Below are 20,712 nucleotides of genomic sequence, written 5' to 3' on the forward strand. Positions count from 1 at the left end.
ATTAAGCTTGTATGTACAACTCACTTAGATATGGTGTGATCTTCTGGGGAAATACAGGTATGGAAAAACAAACTTTCAAACTTAGAAAAAGGGCTGTTAGAATAATTAAAGGATTTCACTGTAGAGAGCGATGCAGGGATATATTTAAAGAAGTTAAAATGACGACTCTTCCTGGCGTATACATTTATGACTTCATGTACCTTCTGAAAACTCATAAGGAATTTTCGACACTGAACAGTCAGATTCATAACTACAAAACAAGAAACAGAGATGACTTTTATACAGCCACCCACAAAAAGTGTACATTATCAACCAAAATATGTTTTAGTGCATTGTCTTCTACAGTATAGAAAATGAAGAATTTCAAAAATTGAGAGTAGAGCTACAACAATTTTTAATAATGCATAGCTTTTATAACTGTGAAGAATATCTGACTATTATGAAACAGTGAAATTGTTTACTTATACTGATGTAAGGTGACTGTATTTTCATGTAAGATTGCAAACAACATTAATATAAGAAATGTTATTGTAACTAGTCCTGGCTATGAATTGTCTGCACCTATACAATGGGCAGGGTGATTCAAAAAGAAAGAACAGATTTCAGTTGTTTATTACAGACAAACTGAAAGATAGAAACAAGAGATAGAAACACATTCCACATATAACTGGATAGAGGAAGGTTCAAAGTCTTTATTTTCACCTAGACACTATAACATATACTCACCATGAGTGCCATGCATTGCTTGAGAAACATTGAAACGGTAGTCCATTTCATTCAGCACACGAATCAGCAGGTCCCTGTTTATTGACTCAACAGCTCTATCAATTGAATTTCTCTGCTGTGTAAAGAGTAGCTGCCATAGGTGGGACAAAGATTTCATCTTTTATGTATCCTCTTAGACAAAAATCACAAGGTGTGAGGGCTCATGACCTCATAGTTCAAAAGAAATGAACAGTGAATTGACTTAGTGCAAATTCGAGCTCATACAATGATTTCTCTTGTGTTGTAGTCACCATATTGCTACAAAAAAACAACAGCGCCGCTGTGTCAAAACATTGAACCTTCCTCTATCCAGTGACATGCAAAATGTGTTTCTATCTTTTATAGCTTGTCTGTAATAAACAGTTGGAATCTGTTCTTTCTTTTTGATTCAAAGGGCATATTGTCAATAGGTAAATAAAGAAACTGAATTGAATTGAATGATGACTGAATAGTGGTAGTGTTTTAATTATTGCTTGTAGAGCGGTCTTCATTTCACTTAACCTTATACCATTGCAAAGAAGTTACTGGCAAGAAATGCATGGAACTCATTATTTCATGGCTCAGTGTCAATATTTTCCATCTTGCTTATCAGGCATACACATGTGTTGCACTTAACATGAACGCTGTCTTCCCCAACATCACTGAAGTATTCTGATGTTTTTTCGGTATTAATTGCTGTGTATTACTTTCCTAAATGAAAAGATAGATTTTGAATATAATAGAGGGAAACATTCCACGTGGGAAAAATATATCTAAAAACAAAGATTCTGTAACTTACCAAATGAAAGCGTTGGTACGTTGATAGAGACAATAACAAACACAACCACACACACAGATTTCAAGCTTTTACAACCCATGGCTGCTTCATCAGGAAAGAGGGAAGGAGAGGGAAAGATGAAAGGATGTGGGTTTTAAGGGAGAGGGTAAGGAGTCATTCCAATCCCGAGAGCAGAAAGACTTACCTTGGGGAGAGAAAAGGGACAGGTATACACTCGCGCGCACACACACACACACACACACACACACACACACACACACCCCAAAATCTACCATACAATTTTATCCTGCATATATATACTCAATAATACATAACTTACTTCCAAACCATAACCAAAATATTTTTTTCTGCTTTCAACACTACTGCTGCTATAAAATTCAACTTTCCCAGTTCACAAACAGTTCCTTTCACCTATTAAACAACCATTTCGGCTAGTTGTAACAATTTTCGCTGTATTTCCATTTCTGTTTTTCCCACATCACCGATCATTTTTTAGCTGCTTCCCACAGGTTTTAACGTCATTATTTCTTTGTCAGACAATTCTTAGCCTCATTTTCATAATCTACCACCACAAAACCATGGGATATGTTTGTGTGTGCGAGTGTATGCCTGTCCCTTTTTCCCCCCAAGGTAAGTCTTTCCCCTCCCGGGATTGGAATTACTCCTTACCCTTTCCCTTAAAACCCACATCCTTTTGTCTTTCCCTCTTCTTCCCTCTTTCCTGATGAAGCAACTGTGGGTTGTGAAAGTTGAAATTTGTGTGTGTGTTTGTGTTTTGTTATTGTCTCTATCAACATACCAACACTTTCGTTTAGTAAGTTACAGAATTTTTGTTTTTAGATATAAAAGATAGATTTTCATTAATACACCTACCTTTTGGTTTCTACGCAGATAAAGAGCTCACAAAGATAAATTTTTGCTATAGTGTGATGAAACTTATGTTTTGTTATGTAGATTGATTTTTGCTCTGTTTGTTTTACAGTTGTTGCAGTTGCAGAACATTATGTGCTATTTCTGTGCAAGAAAGGCTATATGGATACAAATTTTTGTATTGAAAAAGAAAATTTCAAGAGGATATTCGAAGAAGACTACAAGCAGAAGTATCCTGTTCGTGCTCATACTTCAAATCTGCTAGCTGCACTGAACTATGTGAGACTACTTAAGAAGATAGAAAAACGCAACCAAGAGACAATGCATTTCCATAGAAACCGTATGGAAACATTGTTGAAGAAAAATTCAGATGGTAACTTTTATCATGAACGACTACTCTACGGGTTTCCACTACCTTTGTCTCTCACTTTATTATTCCCCTGAAAGATGCCAAATATCAAACTAAGCAACCAAAAGTATAAGATGTTGCTAATTGTCAAATTAAGGGAGAATAAGTGAATGCTTATATTTGAAAATAAAGAGCTAATGTACACACTGGTACAAAGTCATGTATGACTACATTCTGAGTGTAGTTATTGGCGTTGTGGTCAGCAATCTGAACACTTGCTTGAAGCAGCTCTCCATTTTACTCTGTATTGTACAAGCCTCTCAGTTTTTATAGTTTTTGCCCTCCACACTTCCTTCTGTAACCAAACTGACTGTTCCTTGATGCATCAGGTTGTGTACTTTCAGCTCTTTGTTTAAGACACATTGTGCTGTATTATTTAGTGTTTTCTCACTAGTTTGATGTAATACCTCTTCATTGGTTGTTATATCTCCAAATATTCAGCAATAATCTATAGCACCTTACTTCAAAACCTTCTGTTCTTCTCTCGTGGGAACTGTTTATCGTCCATGTTTCACTTCCATACAGGGTTACACTCCATACAGATGCCTCCAGAAAAGACTTTCTAACACTTTAATCTATAGTCGCTGTTAACAAATTTCTCTTCTTCAGAAACACTTTTATTGCTGTTGTCTATCTGTGTTTTGTATCCTTCTACCTCGGCCATCATCAGTAATTTTGCTGCCCACATAGCAAAGCTCATTTACTACATTCAGTGTCTCATTTCCTAATCTAATTCAGTCACCATCTTCTGATTTAATTTGAGTACCTGTTTTACCTTTGTTGATTTTCAGTGTATAAACTCTTTTCAAAATGCTATCCATTCTCTTCATCTGCTCTTCCAAGTCATTTGCCACTTCTGACAGAATTACAATGCCATTGGCAAATCCAAGAGTTTGTATGTGTACCCCCAGAATTTTAATTCTGTTTCCTAATTTCTCTTTGATTTCCTTTCAATTTATGGATTGAATAGCATGAAGAATATGTTACAACCCTGTATCAATCATTTCTGAAGGAGTGCTTCCCTTTCACGTCTCAACTCTTACACCTGCAGTTCTGGTTTCTGTACAAGTTTTAAATAGCCTTTTGCTCCTTGTATTCTATGCCTGCTACCAAGTAATATCATGTATTCTTTCGGGAGAAACAATTCCCATTACATTTGACTGAAAGACATAAAAATTGTGACATCACTCTTTTTTTTCAAAGCCACAGATTCCTTTTCCAGGAAGAAAACAGGAACTACTTGGTGGAGGTAGCACAGGGTGATGATGTCCTTCCACACATAGACTGTCCAGCTAGCAATTCCCTTGAGGACCACAATATCTAAATAATGAGTAGCAAGTATGATACTCGTATCATAATCCCAGTGGATTCAATCACAACCATTGCTTATATTTTGAATAAAATACATCAATAGTGACGGCTGAAGACTTCTGGTATAAGGCTTCATCCTTGTTCTGCCAACAGCCTTGTCATAGGGGGTGGAGTAATGGTCAGAGGTTGAGGGAACTGTCTTGTGATTAGAATGGGAAACTTAGCCTGAAAGTTGGGAGAATCAGGAATGATTAATGGTATGAGGATGTCATCACTGTTGTCTTTACAGTTCTAATCTCAATCTTAAAATAATAATATTTTCTCTTGTGGAGCACATGCTTCTTGTGTCCAAAATATAAATGATTTAACTGTTTGCTTACTTCACATATAACATAATCCAGGATGAAGTGAGTATTAATATTTGCACACTGTGTAGCAACACACTTTATTTCTATCAATGAAAATAATCAATTTTTGAAACATAATGGAACTGGATAGATAAAATATCTACTAACGAAGCAGCAGCAGGAGAACACACATATAAAGGTGTAGAAATTTGCAAGCTTTTGGAGCTAGGGCCTCCTTATTCTGGCAGAAGTGTTGAAGATGAAGGAAGCTGGGTGAAGGAAAAGGACTGGTGAGGTTTAGGAAATGCAGAGAGTTCAGAAAAGTTGCCCAGAACCACAGGTCAGGAGAGACTTAACATACCGGAGTCACCTGCATTAAGTGCGATGATTCCTTTGCAAACATCTGCATAAGTATTTCGAAAGAAATATTTACAGCTGTGAGAACCATTATGTCAGTTTCCTTCTCATCCCACTGGGTAAATATCCCCTGAGCCTGGATTCTGAGCACCTTCTGAACTATCCCTATTTCCTCAACCTCACCAGCCCTTTTCCTGAACCCCCCTCCCATCCCCTTCAACCCTTCTTCCAGAAGAAGGAGCCACTGGTGCCAAGAGTTTACAAATTTCTGTACCTTTATATGTGTGTTCATCTGCCACTGCTAGGTAAATAGATTTCTTGTCTTTATGTCTATCATTATTTAATGAAGTACCAACCTCAACTAGTGCAATAGTACTGGACACATATCATTCATAGTAACAGGTAGTAAACCTTCAGTAATAGCCTCTTAGCAATAAAGGAACATAGTAATCTGCTAGTAGCTATTATTGTCAGTAAGTTATTAGCAATATTAAATAAATTGTCAGTAATAATTGAAGACAGTAAATACTAGGTATTTAAAAAGATGCTAAAATCCTAATAATACAGGAGCTAATATTGTTCTCGCTAATAACTGAAGGTAGCAAGTCCTCAGCAATAACAGATGAAAGTAAGAGAAGGTAACAGTTTGTCAGTAGTAACTGAATGTGTTAACTTATTAGTGTTATTAGAAGAAAATTACTTATCTTCTATAGAATTGACCCTTTGAGCAGTTTCCCCACTACTAGAGGATACCACAATAGCTTGTAGTCCCACCATTTGTAGCTCCCTTTCATTTTAATCCCTCTAACAGTTTCTACAATCTTAGCTGTAACATACTGTAAGGTACCTTCCATTTCTATTGTTTCTTCTACATTTACTGGAACTTACTGCACTGAAATAATAGTATCAGAATGTTCATTGTCATTGTTGGTCATTTCTTCCACTAAATCTAAATCATCATCAAAATATTGTACCTTGTTTTTTTCCTAAATACACTGACAGGGGGAAAAAAAATCAGTGTGCAGCACCAAGAATTGTGCCACATAAACAAAAGTTGGTAGGTATGTTTCTACAACTGGAAGGTGATGTCTATTCATATTTCATACCAGACACATGGGAGTGGTGCTAGTAACACCACTATGAGCATGCAGATCAGGCTTACTATAAATCATGAGCCTTAGTTACCTTTGAGATTTGATGTAATGAATTGATGTTAGTTAAGAATGCTAAAAGATGACAAATATAGCATTATTTACCCCACTGAGCTTGAATGAGGTCGTGTCATAGGGCTATGAGAAACTGGATGTTCCTTCTGTGCTATTGCAGAAAGGCTTGGCAGGAATCTAGCCACTGTACATGATTGTCGGCAGCAGTGGTCACAAGACTGTATGTTTGCATCAAGACCGGGCTATGGATGGTCATGTGGCATTACCAAGAGGGAAGGCCATCATCCGTGGTGTATGGCTCTGGTACATAATACTGCCTCTGCCAGCAATTTGAGCACCAGTTGGCACCACAATGACTCAATGAACTATTAAAAAATTGTTACTTGAAGGACAACTCTGAGCCAGACAACCTGTAGTGTGCATTCCACTGATCCCAAATCACCATTGTCTGCAACTTCAGTGGCATAAAGTGAGAACTCACTGGCGGGCAGGGTGGAGGTCTGTTGTGTTTTATGATGAAAGCTGGTTCTTACTTGGTGCCAGTGATGGCCGAGTGGAGGCCAGTTGAGGGCCTGCAACCAACCTGTCTGTTTGCTAGACACACTGGGCCTACACCTGGCATTATGGTCTGGGGTGCAGTTTTGTATGATGGCAGGAGCACTCTTATAGTTATCCCATACACACTGACTGCAAATTTGTACATCAATCTGGTGATTCACCTGTTGTGCTGCCATTCATGAACAGTATTCTAGGGGGTGCTTTCCATCTGGATGGAGCTCGCCCACATACCGCTGTTGTAGCTCAACGTGCTCTGCAAGTTGTCATGTTTCCTTGGCCTGCTTGTTCACCAAACCTGTCTCCAATCGAGCACATATACCACATCATCAGACGACAACTCCAGATTCATCCATAACCAGATAGCTAATAGCTATCCCTGTATTGACTAGTGCAAGTGCAACAGGTATGCAACTCCATCCACAAACTGGCATCCAGCAGCTATAAACACAATGCATACATGTTTGCATGCTTGCATTCAACATTCTGGTGGCTACACCAGTTATTAATGTACCAGTGTTTCTCTTTTCCAAGGGCGTATCTCATGCTTACATTAACCTGTAATCTTGCAACGTTAACTGCTTAATGTGATCTTGCAGTGTTAATTGCTTAAATATGTTACCTGACAAATGTATTTCCAAAATTTCCTTGCAGTATATTAATTATTTTTTGGTGTTGCTGTTTTTTTCATTAGTATATATTGATTTTTTTTCATATATTATTGTGTTGAAGTGAAAACCAAAATCACACAAGATATCATTAAAACTAGAAAATGTGTTACGCATTTTTGTTGATAGGCTTGAATCACGTGCTTTAATTCTTTTGGTAGCTTTGCAACCATGTGCATGATTCTTTCTAAAGTAATATTTTCAGCTGGGAAAGCCATTACGTCAATTTCCTAATGAACATTAAAAAATCAAGATTGATATTGTAAAATGTTACTAATAGTAAATTATTTGGGTTCCTTCTCTTTGTATATTTCAGTAATGAAGTAAGTTTCCTGAATAAAATATTGTTTAACAATACAAATTCATAATTGGGTATTCACTTAACCAGTTCATTTTATCAGCTGACAACATTAATTCTAATTAAGAAATCTCTTTACGCTATTGTATCTGAAAGGACAACATTTTAATCAAGTTAGCTCCGCTAGGATCTTTTATGCAAAGCACCTACTGTGCCTGCCATCATGTGCAGTTGTCATTTGCCTTTGGCTGCTGTTGCTATATTGTGATAGATGACTACTTGTTGCTCATAGTGTATTTGTTGTGTAAGAACTGGTGACCGCATCACCTGGTCATGTCATGTAGAAGCAATTTATTGCAAATTGTATGCTGCCAATCATTGTTAAATTTGGTAGGCTGTGGTTGCTGCATACTCTGCCACTGGTTTTTTGAACTAATCTTCTTGCACATTCAGTTAATATTTGATGAGCGTGTGTTTCATATGAATCCTTTGGCTTCATATGCAACTTTTGATTAAATTCTCCTGAAGAATGGTTTATAAATCTTTCTATATATTTAAATTCTTCTTTTTATTTGCTGTATACTGCCAAGAGTTGTGCGGTAATGTCAAATGGCAAATTTGTCTTCTTGTTGATTTACTTGGCAGCAACTGGTTGATTAATGATGTCAAGCAAAATTCACTGGTTTCTTCTTTGTAGATGATAATAAATATTTGAAAATTGTTCTCAGTTCAAGTATATAGAATGTAATAACATTATAATGCAGTAAATAAACATCTGTATCAGTTTCAGTTATTATTTGTTCTTCTGTGGTGTTAATGTTATATTTGGCAAATCTTACCATATAGTCACAGTTTTATCAATAATGATGTCAATTTATTTCTTAATTCACTTAAGGTGAGGTGTAAAATCCAATATTCGTTTATATTTTGCGCTTGATGTTATCACAAAGTCTTCAGTTTCTTTTACTTTATGCAGTTACCTATTCTTGCTCACTGACCTAAAGTGCTCATGCATAATGACAGTTTGCACTCTTCAATTGTCTTTGACATGTAATAAAATAATTTTGATAAACCAAATCATAATGAAGTTATTCTTGAGTAAATCTCGCAGGATCGAAGTCCAAATGAAATTTAATTTTTTATTCTTCTTTTTATAAATCACTTCATGTTCCTATAGAAGGAAACATTCCACGAAGGAAAAATATACCTAAAAACAAAGATGATGTGACTTACCAAATGAAAGTGCTGGCAGGTCGACAGACACACAAACGAACACAAACATACACACAAAATTCAAGCTTTCGCAACAAACTGTTGCCTCATCAGGAAAGAGGGAAGGAGAGGGAAAGACGAAAGGATGTGGGTTTTAAGGGAGTTCGTCTTTCCCTCTCCTTCCCTCTTTCCTGATGAGGCAACAGTTTGTTGCGAAAGCTTGAATTTTGTGTGTATGTTTGTGTTCGATTGTGTGTCTGTCGACCTGCCAGCACTTTCATTTGGTAAGTCACATCATCTTTGTTTTTAGGTATATCACTTCATGTTCCTTAGTTTTTGAGACCAACTTCTTTAAAGTGGATCCATGTGTTACTCCAGGGTCACTAGATGAGAGTATATATGAAAACATAGTAAATTCTTGATGCAAAAACATGAAATTGTTGTAAGCATAATTCTTTTTCATTAGTTTCATCTTCTATTTTAATTCTCAATCCACTCTCCTTTTGTTACATTATTGGATCTTACTACAGGTTGCCCCACATGTGAGGAGTCTGGGTAGCAAAACCATAAAAATAGTCTCGATGTAACTTTTAATTTTAATATAATATTTGTTGATTACATTTCCATGCACTTTGAAAAACTTTCAACTGGTTTACACAGCTATGAATATTTATGAAATGGCCTTGCACCCGTACATGTTTTCAGATTGTAAACATTCTGAAGACCATAAAATAATACACCAATATTTTTCAAAATGTGTTGGATGTTAATTGTTTACAATGTTATTAATTGATGAACTAAGATCACCCATTTGGAGGCTTTCCTTCAGCAATCTGTGTGGCACTGGAAGCTCCACGACATACTTGTGATGTAAAGGCATCTGTTGGTGAACTCGCTGCATGCCGCCCATGGTGTACCATGTGGCAATTCCTATTCTCAAGGTGAATCGTTGGGTGGAGGAGATCACCAACACACAATTGACATAGAAATTAAGCACTTTACAATATTACTATATATGACATAGTTCAATACAAGTGAGCACACACGGTGGACATTCATGCCAAACTTAGTCAAATATCATAGAATCATGATTCAAAGTCGATAACCACATATTTGATGTTGGTGGTCACCACAGACCAGAGCTGGTGGCTCTATGAAGGAACGGTGATGCAGGAAGAAGACCTGAAGGAGTGCATGATGGTGAGGTGATGCTGGCATTGGCCACGGTGTCGATGAGGAAGTGGAGAGTGCTGGTGGGATTGAAAATGTAGAGCCAGTTTGCAGGAGGATTCAGCATATGAAATGACTGAAAAGAGGGGTGGCGTCCTTCAGTGTTGCCGTAAGTTGTGGCCCCTAGATGGACTCACAGCCAGAATTTGGGTACGCAAATGGTGGACGACCATGTACAGTCACCGAAAGTTAAATGGTAACCATATATTGGATACATGGGATGCAGCATCTGATGTGCGTCACCTAAACTGCTTGGCACACTGTGTACTCCCTTGGCCACAGTAGAAGAGTGGGTGTGGACTATGGAGGTGCAGGTAGTGCCAGAACTTGACAGCCAAATGGCAATAGAGGTAGCTGCTGGGAGTGCACACTGTGTGTGCATCCTGTACCTGCTGGGTGAGGAGGCATCTGGATCAAAGCAGGTGGAGTATTGCCAACCTTTGGATCCAAGAGGGAGCTACCAGAAGGAAGAAGCTGGCAATGCCAGATAATACTGTAGGCTTAGTCAGCTTGATGAAGGTTCTCTTATAGAACAGCAGACTTGTGAGACAGGAGATGTAGTTGAAGATCGGAGGGCAATTTAACCTGTCAGAGGATCCACAGTGTGATGTCAGCTAGCTCCTCTGATGTGACTTGGGAGCAGAGATTGCATGACAGTTGAGAATGAAGTCTGATCCTGCAGCTGTATGGCATAAATGATGTAATGAATTGCTTTGACAGGAGGGCACAACAGCCATTCAGTATTGTGTGACCAAGCTGTAGTATATTTATGTTGAGATGGTGGATCCAGCAGGAGGTCACTGATGAGGTCTGGTTTGTAATGCAATTGGCTAACCAGGCATATGAATCCGTGAATGTTGAACAGGTTATTGACCAAGGCAAACCAAATTTTGGGATTCTCCTTCCATAGGTGAGGTAGTTTATGGAAACATCTGACAGGCACCTGTTGTGGCACTGCAGGAAGATGCGAGTGGCACTGTTGCATTGGCCACAATGGAACTAGGACAGCTTTTACTTATTGGCAAGCTGTCCCAAAAATATTATCCCACATCACAGCAGTGATACTGCTTGAGCATAATACACATTTTTTTATTGCTTCTTTTGTTGTAAACCTAGTATTTTTATGCCATAGCATATCGTGTTTACCTTTGTGTGAGCTTAAAATTTGTAATGGTTTATTAAATACATTTATAGTGGGGATTAATGGATGTTTGTTTTGTGTGGTATGAAATAGCATTGCAACACTTTTCTCTGTATTAACAACAAGATTGTTACTGGTGAACCATTCTGCAGTGTGTAAATGGAATTTTGTATTTCATATCATAGTTAAGCAGCAGTTTTGCCTTTTACCAATACATTATGTCAGTCACAAATTTTATATATTTTTTGGAGTTGCTGGATGAATACATGCCATTGATAAATATCAAGAAAAACACTGGGGTCATAATAGAACCTTGGGGCACACCGTACATAATTCATTTTCTTTTAGATTAGTAGGTGTACATAATGTTTTCTCCTTGATGCATGATTTCTACTATCAGCATGTTTCGAATATGGAAATTGTACAACACGAGAAGAAAGACAGGCATCAAAAAGGAGAAAAATTGAGGGTGGAAAACGACTTCCTAATAATCGCTTATTCAGTGCTCAAAAACATTGTGATTCCAAACTGTGAAGTCAGTGTGTGCCCAGGAATGAGATTGCATCAGTTAAATAAACACTTCAAGAATATTCTGCAGGCAAAGCAAAACTCAAAAAATGTAATCAACAGTGAAAACTATAAAGGTGTGTTTGTACACATTGGTTCCAATTCAAATCGAAGTTGCAGCATAGAGGACCTCATTAACAAAACACAGAATGTGATTCAATCAGCAAAAAGCATTTATCCATGTTCAAGTATCATAACAAGTGGCATACTACACAGAAGATCAGTGAGTGACAGGTACCTAGACAAAATAAACTGCAACATCTGTGATCATTGTAATGGACTAGGAGCAATATTTGTAGACTCAGACAAGTTTATCAGTGAGAATTGTATTGCACAGGATGGGTTGCATCTAAATAGGTTATGTTCTGTAACTTTCAGCAAAATGTTTATTGACTTGCATAAAATTATATGAAGCCAAGGGAAACTAACAGCCAGTGATGGGGGGTGAAAAACAGAAAAACACAGTAAAAGTAAAAGAACGATGTTTAAGGAAAGATATGTTTAAAACTTTAAGTAAGTGTAAGTCTTCATTCTTAATGCACTGGAACATAAATAGCCTCAGTGCAATGTTTGCACAGGATAAAGCCACGAAATTTGATGAGGAACGAATTGTTCTTATTCGGAAGAAAGAAATATCAAAGTCATTTTCCTAAACGAACATTGGCTCACAAAAGATTCAATCACAGTTTTAAACTCACCAAAGGAAAGATGAAAAAAAAAAAAGTGATTCTTACAGGTCTTACAATGATACGGCAAGTGAAACAAACTTGTCTACTAAGTTTATTGACTTAATTCAAGAATATGGCTTTTGACTAAATGTCACTGAGTTCACCAAAGTAAATGAGTGAACTGCAACATGTATAGACAATGTTTTAACAAATTATATATTTAATGACACTGCCATATTCTCTTTAGACCTAGGCATCTCATATCACTCTGCTTTGCTTGTTGAATTACTTTAATAAATATAGAAAATTGAAGGAAGTTGTAAAAGCAGCAAAGGAAATGGCAAATACTAAATTTATCAAAGAGCACAGAAAGAAATCCAAGCCAATATGGACAGTTGCCAAATCTGAATTTGAATCAGTTCTACCAGCAAGGAAATTTCTAAAATAAAATTGCAAAACAAAATAATTGTAAATCATGCTCAGATACCAGAAACTTTTAATAAATACTTTATAATGGTAGCAAAATCTGATGTTGATGTAGATTTAGACTCCTATCAAGATACTGAACATTTGTTTGGGTCAAGTCAGAGGAAGAATGAGAGTCTAATTAAATATGACATAGTAACAGTAAAAGATGTAGAAAAACTATATTAAACATAAAAATAAAAATTTTGTGGGATGGGATGAAATACATGTGAAAGTCATCAAAGCAGCTTCAAATATAATAGCACACCCACTGTCTGAAACCATTATTCAATCACTTTCCAGACTTTCTAAAATATGTGGAAGTGAAACCATTATTTGTAAAAGGCTCTAAAAATATATGGGAAATTACCATCCCATTTCCCTTCTTCCTCTGTTTTCTAAAATATTTGAAATGATAGTTTCAATCCAAATTCAAAATTTCTGTCATAAATTTAATGTAATTTTAAAAAATCAATTAGGCTTAAAAAAAGACAAAAGTACAATTTATGCAATTAATGAATTTGTAAATAAAGTGAGTTCCATCATACATAAATCACAAAAAGCTGCAGGAATATTCTGTGACTTATCCAAAGCATTTGACTGTCTGAACCACTCACTATTATTATATAAAATGCAAAAATACGGAATTATGGGCTGTGTCTTACAGTGACGTAAGTCATATTTTGACAAAGAGACATCCAAGGATAATCATAACATCAGACAAAGGAAAATATTCCTTGAAATGAAGAACTATCTCACAGGGAGTGCTACAATTTTAGGCCGAAAACTTTTTTTACATAAATGATGTACTCATCGATATATTCAGTTTTATTCGCTGATGACACATCAGTACTGATAGAAAATAAAAATGCAGAAGAAATTCTTGAAAATGTCATAAAAACTCTAGAAAATGTAGGTGCGAAGAAAATGAAGATATGTGGTTCAATATAAATGGCCTAAAACTAAATACAATACAGCTTATGCAGTTTAAGACAAAACAGATTAACATAAATGATATTCAGATTATGCATGGAAGTCTGGAACCAAACAAAGCAGAATATTTTAAATTCTTAGTAATACAGTTGGACAGAAATCTGTCATGGTCCTCACATGTAGACTATTTAAAAAATAAACTGAACATGCTAGCATTTGCCATGTCAATCTTAGCCAATGTTGTCACTGCCGTAGACACAAAGAAGTAAGTGTACCATAGCTACTTTGAGGCAATAGTGAGATGCAGCATTGTGTTTTGGGGAAATGCTAGCAGTTGGTCAAGAATATTGACTTAAAAAAATTATAAGGAACATGGGTAGTGCAAAACCAAGAGAATCTCGTCAGCCACTGTTAAGAAACCTAAAAATACTTAGTGTTCCCTCTCTGTATTTTTACAAAATAATTCTTTTGACAAATAATAATCCAGAGTAGTTTGCTCCAAATAACTTTCAGCACAGATATGAAACTAGAAACAAAGAAAGTTTCATGCTTCCTACAGATAGGCTCAATCTTTTCATGCAGGCCCCACAGTGTATGGGGATGAAAACATATAATAAGTTTAAAAAAGACAATTTTTTAAAAGATTGCAACTGTTTTAGTATAAAGAAAATTATGTAGCATTCTGGTACAAAAATGCTATTACACTATCGATGAATTTTTTAATAATGGTCTGACCATTTGAGCAGGGTAAAAATTAATATTGAGTATGTTCATATATTTTATACTTCTAGTAAGTGTTGTTTCCCATGCAAATCTATTATAGTTATTAGCTTGATGAGCCTCCTGTACACTGAATCTATGATTTAACATGTATTTATGAGACAATGAAATTCTGATTCTGTTGCTCCCCACTTTTCAGGTGTAATGCCACTGATTCACGTGCCAACGCCCTAATTCCTACAATTCCAATTTTTGAAGCATGAAGTTGTAATCTATCACATAAAAAGCTTTTGCGAAATTCAGTAATATTGCTGATACACATTTCTTGTAGACTATTGCAGTCAGGATTTCATTAACAAAATTATGAATTGCCGGTTCTGTCGAGTTGTGTTTTCTGAATCCATGTTGGGTACATGATCAAAAATTAATTTTGTCTGTGAATGAATCTGTAAAATACTTCTTCCAGTATTTTAGAAAAACCAGACAGCAGAAATATTGAAACTTCCTGGCAGATTAAAACTGTGTGCCCGACCGAGACTCGAACTCGGGACCTTTGCCTTTTCGCGTGCAAGCGCTCTACCATCTGAGCTACCGAAGCACGACTCACGCCCGCTATTCACAGCTTCACTTCTGCCAGTATCCTGTCTCCTACCTTCCAAAGTTTGGAAGGTAGGAGACAGGATACTGGCAGAAGTGAAGCTCTGAGTACCGGGCGTGAGTCGTGCTTTGGTAGCTCAGATGGTAGAGCGCTTGCCCACGAAAGGCAAAGGTCCCGAGTTCGAGTCTCGGTCAGGCACACAGTTTTAATCTGCCAGGAAGTTTCATATCAGCGCACTCTCCGCTGCAGAGTGAAAATCTCATTCTGGAAGCAGAAATATTGGTCTGTAGTTCTTTTCATCTGTCTGGTCTCCCTTCTTGAACAGAGGCCTTGCCTTCATCATTTTCAATTTTTCTGCAAAAAGGGTAAAAAAACAATAAACACTTCACAATGAAGTGTTGCAAAGATGAGTTAAGGTATTAGTCAATACTGCTGCACATGTTTATAATATGTGATGAGGAACACCATTAGTGCCTGAAGAAAATTCTGATTTTAATTCCTTTATATTATTAGGTATTTCCTTTTCATCTGTTGGAAACAAAAAGATTGTTTCTCATATAAATACATTTTTACCTCATCTCTGTTTCCATAAGTTGTTGTTTGCTATTTTTGTATCAGATTATTTGTTGTTTCTGTGAAATATACATTAAACACGTAAGCTACTCTGCTTGGGCCAGTAATTTTGTCTCCATTTTCAAGCAGATTGATGTTACAATCTTTTCCTATGTTTTGCCAATTTCTCTACTGACAATGGGCCACATTGCTTTCATTTCATTTGTAGCTTTTCCCATGTTGCTGTCATTTGTTAGTTTTTTCAACCTTCTGATAAATTTATTTTAGATCTTTTTTATCTTTTAACATAAGCATCAAATTCTGAAGGTGTTTCGGTTTGCTCATCTATGACGTATAAAAATCTTTTTTTTCCTTCAGTGGAACTTGTATGTGTGGAGTGATCCAACTACTTCTTGTATTATTTTTCATGATTTTCCTTTACCTGAGTGGAAGGCACAGCCCAGAATAATAGTGGAAGATGCTTAAGAATATTTCAATTTTTTTTATTGCTGCTACAGCTGTATACTACCTCCCTTGGTCCTTTAGTTAAGTAGTGAATAAGTTTTTTTATGATTTGTACACTGAAGTTCCTAGCTGTAGTTACTAATGATTTGTCAGAAAGTAGATGGTGATGAATTAGATTTGTGCATTACGTCATAGTGTTTTTGTTTTGCATGTTGGTATTCTGGTTGCTGTGGGTTTATTTATTTTTTATGATTTGGAGATAATGAATGCAGCTTTATGCTAACATAAGGAAAAGAAAGGAATGGTTGAGGCCAAAAAGGCAGTAACTTCCCGTACAAAGATCTGCACACATCCACAAGAGATAGGGTTATGCATCTGGTGAGACAGCAACAGTGTGGTGTACTGCGAATTCCTTCCCTTAGTTGTAACCATCATTGCTGATATTTATTGTTAACAACCGTGATGTCTTGCAGATGCAATCCAAGAACAATGACCAGGGAGACTATGTGTAGTGATGCTACTCCACAATAATATCTGCCCACATTCTGCTAGACTGCAAAAAACAGGGTTGTTCAGTTGGGAAGTCATTCCACACCCACCTTATTCACCTGATCTTATTCCCTCAGATTTTCACCTGTGTCTGTCCTCTATCAAACAACCTTAAAGAAACTTCTTTTCCAGATGAAAATGCACTCCGAACGTGGCTTGACAAGTTCTTTGCCTCAAAAACAAGTGATTTCTACACTCACAGAATCAAAAAGTTACCCCTGTATTGGCAGACTGTTGTAAATAGTGAAGTATAATATATTATTGATGACTAAAAGTCTTTGTTTTGTGTATCTGCTGTGTTTTTTAAACTTATAGAAAAACACTGTGAACTTATGCACCAACATAATATTTTTACTAATAATTCTGCAATGTGATCTCCAAAACTTGTGGTGAAACTTGGTGTGTTATATTTTATAGGTACACTATGAAATATTTGGTCCATTGTTGTGGTTGAAGTCTTTGTTGCACATGTTGCTGTTTCTGTTGTAGGTTTAGGATTAAATGTCAAGAGGAGGTTGAGTATGTCAGTTTCTTGTTTAGATGCCCCACAAAAATCAATAATAAAGTCACCACAAGTAATCAGACATCTGTTCTGTTTTGATAACTTAAAAAGCAGATAGTCTACATTTTGTAGTAAAGTGTTCATGTCACTTATCAGGGTTTCTGTATATTCAAATTATGTCTATATTTTCATTTAATAGTTCAAGATCTAATATTTGCAGATCTTTTTCTCTGGGAACATCTGGGAACTGAATGGGCACAAATGTAATATCATTTTTAATGTAGATACAGCTGCCACCATATCTTTTTGTTTTCCTTCAGAAGTGTTTGCCTAGTATGAAGTCTGGAAGATATAGCATTTTCAGTGTGTCTTTCTGCAGCCAGTGTTATGTTAAACACAGGATTGAAATATCTTTAAGTTCATTTCCCTGCAGTATTTGGAATTCATCAGTTTTATCCATTAGTGACTGCACATTCTGGTGAAACACTGCAAGATCAGCACTCAATTCTGAAATTTGGGGCTTACTTGCTTTTGCTGCTCCTTTGTGCGGAGACCTGGTTGTGTGTGGTGCTGAGTTGGCTCTCTCCTTCTTCTGGAGCTTAACTCTTCATACTCCATGCAGGTTGTCAACAATATTCCACTGAGTTGCCAGGCAAGGGGAGATTCTTACGTGCAGATGTTGGTGCCACTTTGTTCTTTTCTGGGAGTGAAAAACTGCAGGATTGTGGTTCTCCTTCCTTGGGTTTGTGGTTTTGGTGCTTTTCCACAAAAAAAGCACGCGCACACACACACACACACACACACACACACACACACACACACATTTTGTTTGGGAGTTCCCCTGTGTCTTTCTCCCCTAGCTGCTGCTGATGGTGAGGCTGTTTTCATCACTTCTCTAGTAGTTAATGCTGATGTTGGGGCTGTTTTCATTACTTTTTCAGTTGTTAATTCTAATGTTAGTTTTGTCTTCATAATCTTGTTTGGATTTTGGATATGCAGATTTCATTTCATTTATTTCACATGGCTGTTGAACTTTTAGTTCTTCTTTGACTGTTGCAGTGTCAGGTAACTGAAAGTAGTTTGACTTCATTTTGCACTGTAAATGTTTACACCATTTCTCTTCACTTAGTTACCATGTGCAAACTGTGTTTTGTCTAATCACTAAGTCTGAAGAACATGTTTGAATTTAGAATTCTGACAAGGTTTTGTTTCAGCATTGCATTAACAAAACAGTTATTAATTTGATATATTTTATTGTTCCAGTGTATTATTTGCCCCATCCATGACAGTCAAACAGTTGTCTGTTGTGAAATTTGTGATCTTGCCATACATGACTTCTTTAAATTGTGCATTTGGTTTTATCTCAGAATGGGGTATCAGATTCGGGCTGTATATTTTGGTTTAAGAGTCGACCTTCCACAATGGTTCTCTGACTGTAATGATATAAATATCCATCTTGCATTTTATCACATCATCATATTTTTGCTAGATAAAAATAGTTCAGTGAAATCCTAGTTTATATAAAACTTTGATCTGCATTTATCTGCTGTTTGATGGCTTCAGTGCCTAGGGGCTAAAAATTCTGTTATCAGATCTTTCATATGATTGAAACAGTAATTTTCTTTCACTATTGCTGATTTATTTGGTGTTTTTCTTGAATACAAACACAATACTTTTTAAACTTCTCATCACGTAGTTCTTCATATCAGATTCATATCTTTAATGCACAACATCGTTTTAGAAAACAGAGACAAAATTTACCAACAGGCACCAAAATCAAGATTTAGTGCATACAGAGACACAGAGACAAAAGACAGACTGTCCCACATGGATTCAACTTACATCCAAAGACTCTCTTAGATCAAAAATAATTGTCAAAGGAGTTAAATTGATCGGTTCTGTGACATTAATTTTGTACATTAGAAAAATAGTGACATGCATTAGTGTAAAATACATGGTGTCCCACATAAAACCAGTATGCCAGACCAGAGATTCAAGTAACAACGAACTAACTAAAAAAAGAACGGATACTAATAACATTAAAAAACATGCAGTTAGCTTCTTATAAGATATGCTGGAAGTTGTGACCATGGTCATACAGGCATCACTGACTTCATGTATTGATGTTACCAGCAACACACTGTAATTCTGCAGGCATGATGTTATCAGTTTCTCTAGTAATATTCTGTTTAAGATCATTTATTTTTTGAGGATTGTCAGCATACACTTTGCTTTTTAGTGCACACCATAAATAAAAATCACATAATGTGTAGCCCGGGCCCTTGGGGGCCAGAGGCATCTACTGAGAAATCTGTCTTCTGGCAACATGGTGATGTGGGCCATACTTTGGTTGGATGTGTGAGCGGTTGCTCCATCTTGTTGACATACTACATACAGCTTCTCTGCATCTGTTAATTGTGCATAGAAAGAGTCAAAGATCTGTAGAAATCAGGCACTGTTTAAGGTGTAATTGAAAAATATGAGGCCAATAATGCGGATGCCAGACAACACACACCAAACACTTATCTTCTTTGAGTGGAGAGGTTCTTCATGCAGAAAATGTGGGTTGTCCTGTGACTGGTATCTGCAATTCTGTGAGTTTACGTAACTTGACAAAGGAGAAACCAGGCCGCATCTGACATGAAGTAAAGCAAGGAGTCCAAGTAACCATTAGCAGTTGTTGTTGTTTTTGTTTTTTTTTTTTTTTTTTTTTTTTTTTTTTTTTTTTTTTTTTATTCTCAAATTTTAACTCTTGCACCACACTCACACGATAGGATTTTCATTTCATATCTTTTAGTACATCATGACATGATGTACAAAATACACCAACTTGTTATGCATGCATTGCTAGAATTTAAAGTATTACAGATTATGTAGGATGCAGGTTAATATTCTCTGCAGTTCGAATTTAATGAATTGTTCAAGGATTGGAGGGCAGTCTTGCTTGCTACAGAGAATAATATTTCATGTCTTTGCTTATTTAATTATGACTTATTGTGGGTATAGAACAAATCTTTGAAATATTGCATTGTTTCTGTCCCTATGCCATCATAAAAGATGGTGAAGTATTGTAGTATTGATGCAAATATTATAATCCATGCAGCTCTTGACAAAATAAAAGAAAGAAATACTTAATAAATAAAGTGATCGTAGTGATTTGTGTTTTATGATTGGTACATTGTCAGAAGTAACTGTATCAGTTTTCTTTTGTTTCTGTTTACTTAGAAGTGCTGCAGAAGCATCCTGATGCCAATTTGGCAAAGCCAAAACTTCAGAAACTTGTGCAGCAACAGTTTGCTTTCAAGGCCAAGATAGAAATTGCACCTGATATCAAAGAACTAGATTGCTTCTTATGCAAAGTACAGTTCTCTTCTGAGTCGGAACTGAAAGAACATGAACAAAAGCTAGATCATAAGCTGCGAAAAATATATCGCAGCAACAGGTAAGGTTGGACACTTTTTATTTATTTTTTGCCAGATGTACTGTGAATGTTGTACAAAGTACAAAGTGAAATCTATCATACATTTCATGCACTTGTTATAGAAAGTGGTTTTTATGTTTATTGTCTTTGCTTAAGCTTTATCTC

General features: G+C 36.3%; 1 protein-coding gene across 1 annotated transcript in view; it reads left to right on the top strand.

Annotated features, from left to right (window-relative positions):
- Positions 1 to 20,712, top strand: part of LOC126094447 (putative helicase MOV-10) — a 354,346-nt gene that overhangs the window by 58,096 nt on the left and 275,538 nt on the right. The window contains exons 2-3 of the mRNA XM_049908819.1: positions 2,526 to 2,786; positions 20,352 to 20,568. Coding sequence (XP_049764776.1) covers positions 2,526 to 2,786; positions 20,352 to 20,568 — 478 coding nt within the window. The remainder of the gene's footprint in view (positions 1 to 2,525; positions 2,787 to 20,351; positions 20,569 to 20,712) is intronic.

This window comes from Schistocerca cancellata, chromosome 8, assembly GCF_023864275.1.
Source record: "Schistocerca cancellata isolate TAMUIC-IGC-003103 chromosome 8, iqSchCanc2.1, whole genome shotgun sequence".
Taxonomy (NCBI): domain Eukaryota; kingdom Metazoa; phylum Arthropoda; class Insecta; order Orthoptera; family Acrididae; genus Schistocerca; species Schistocerca cancellata.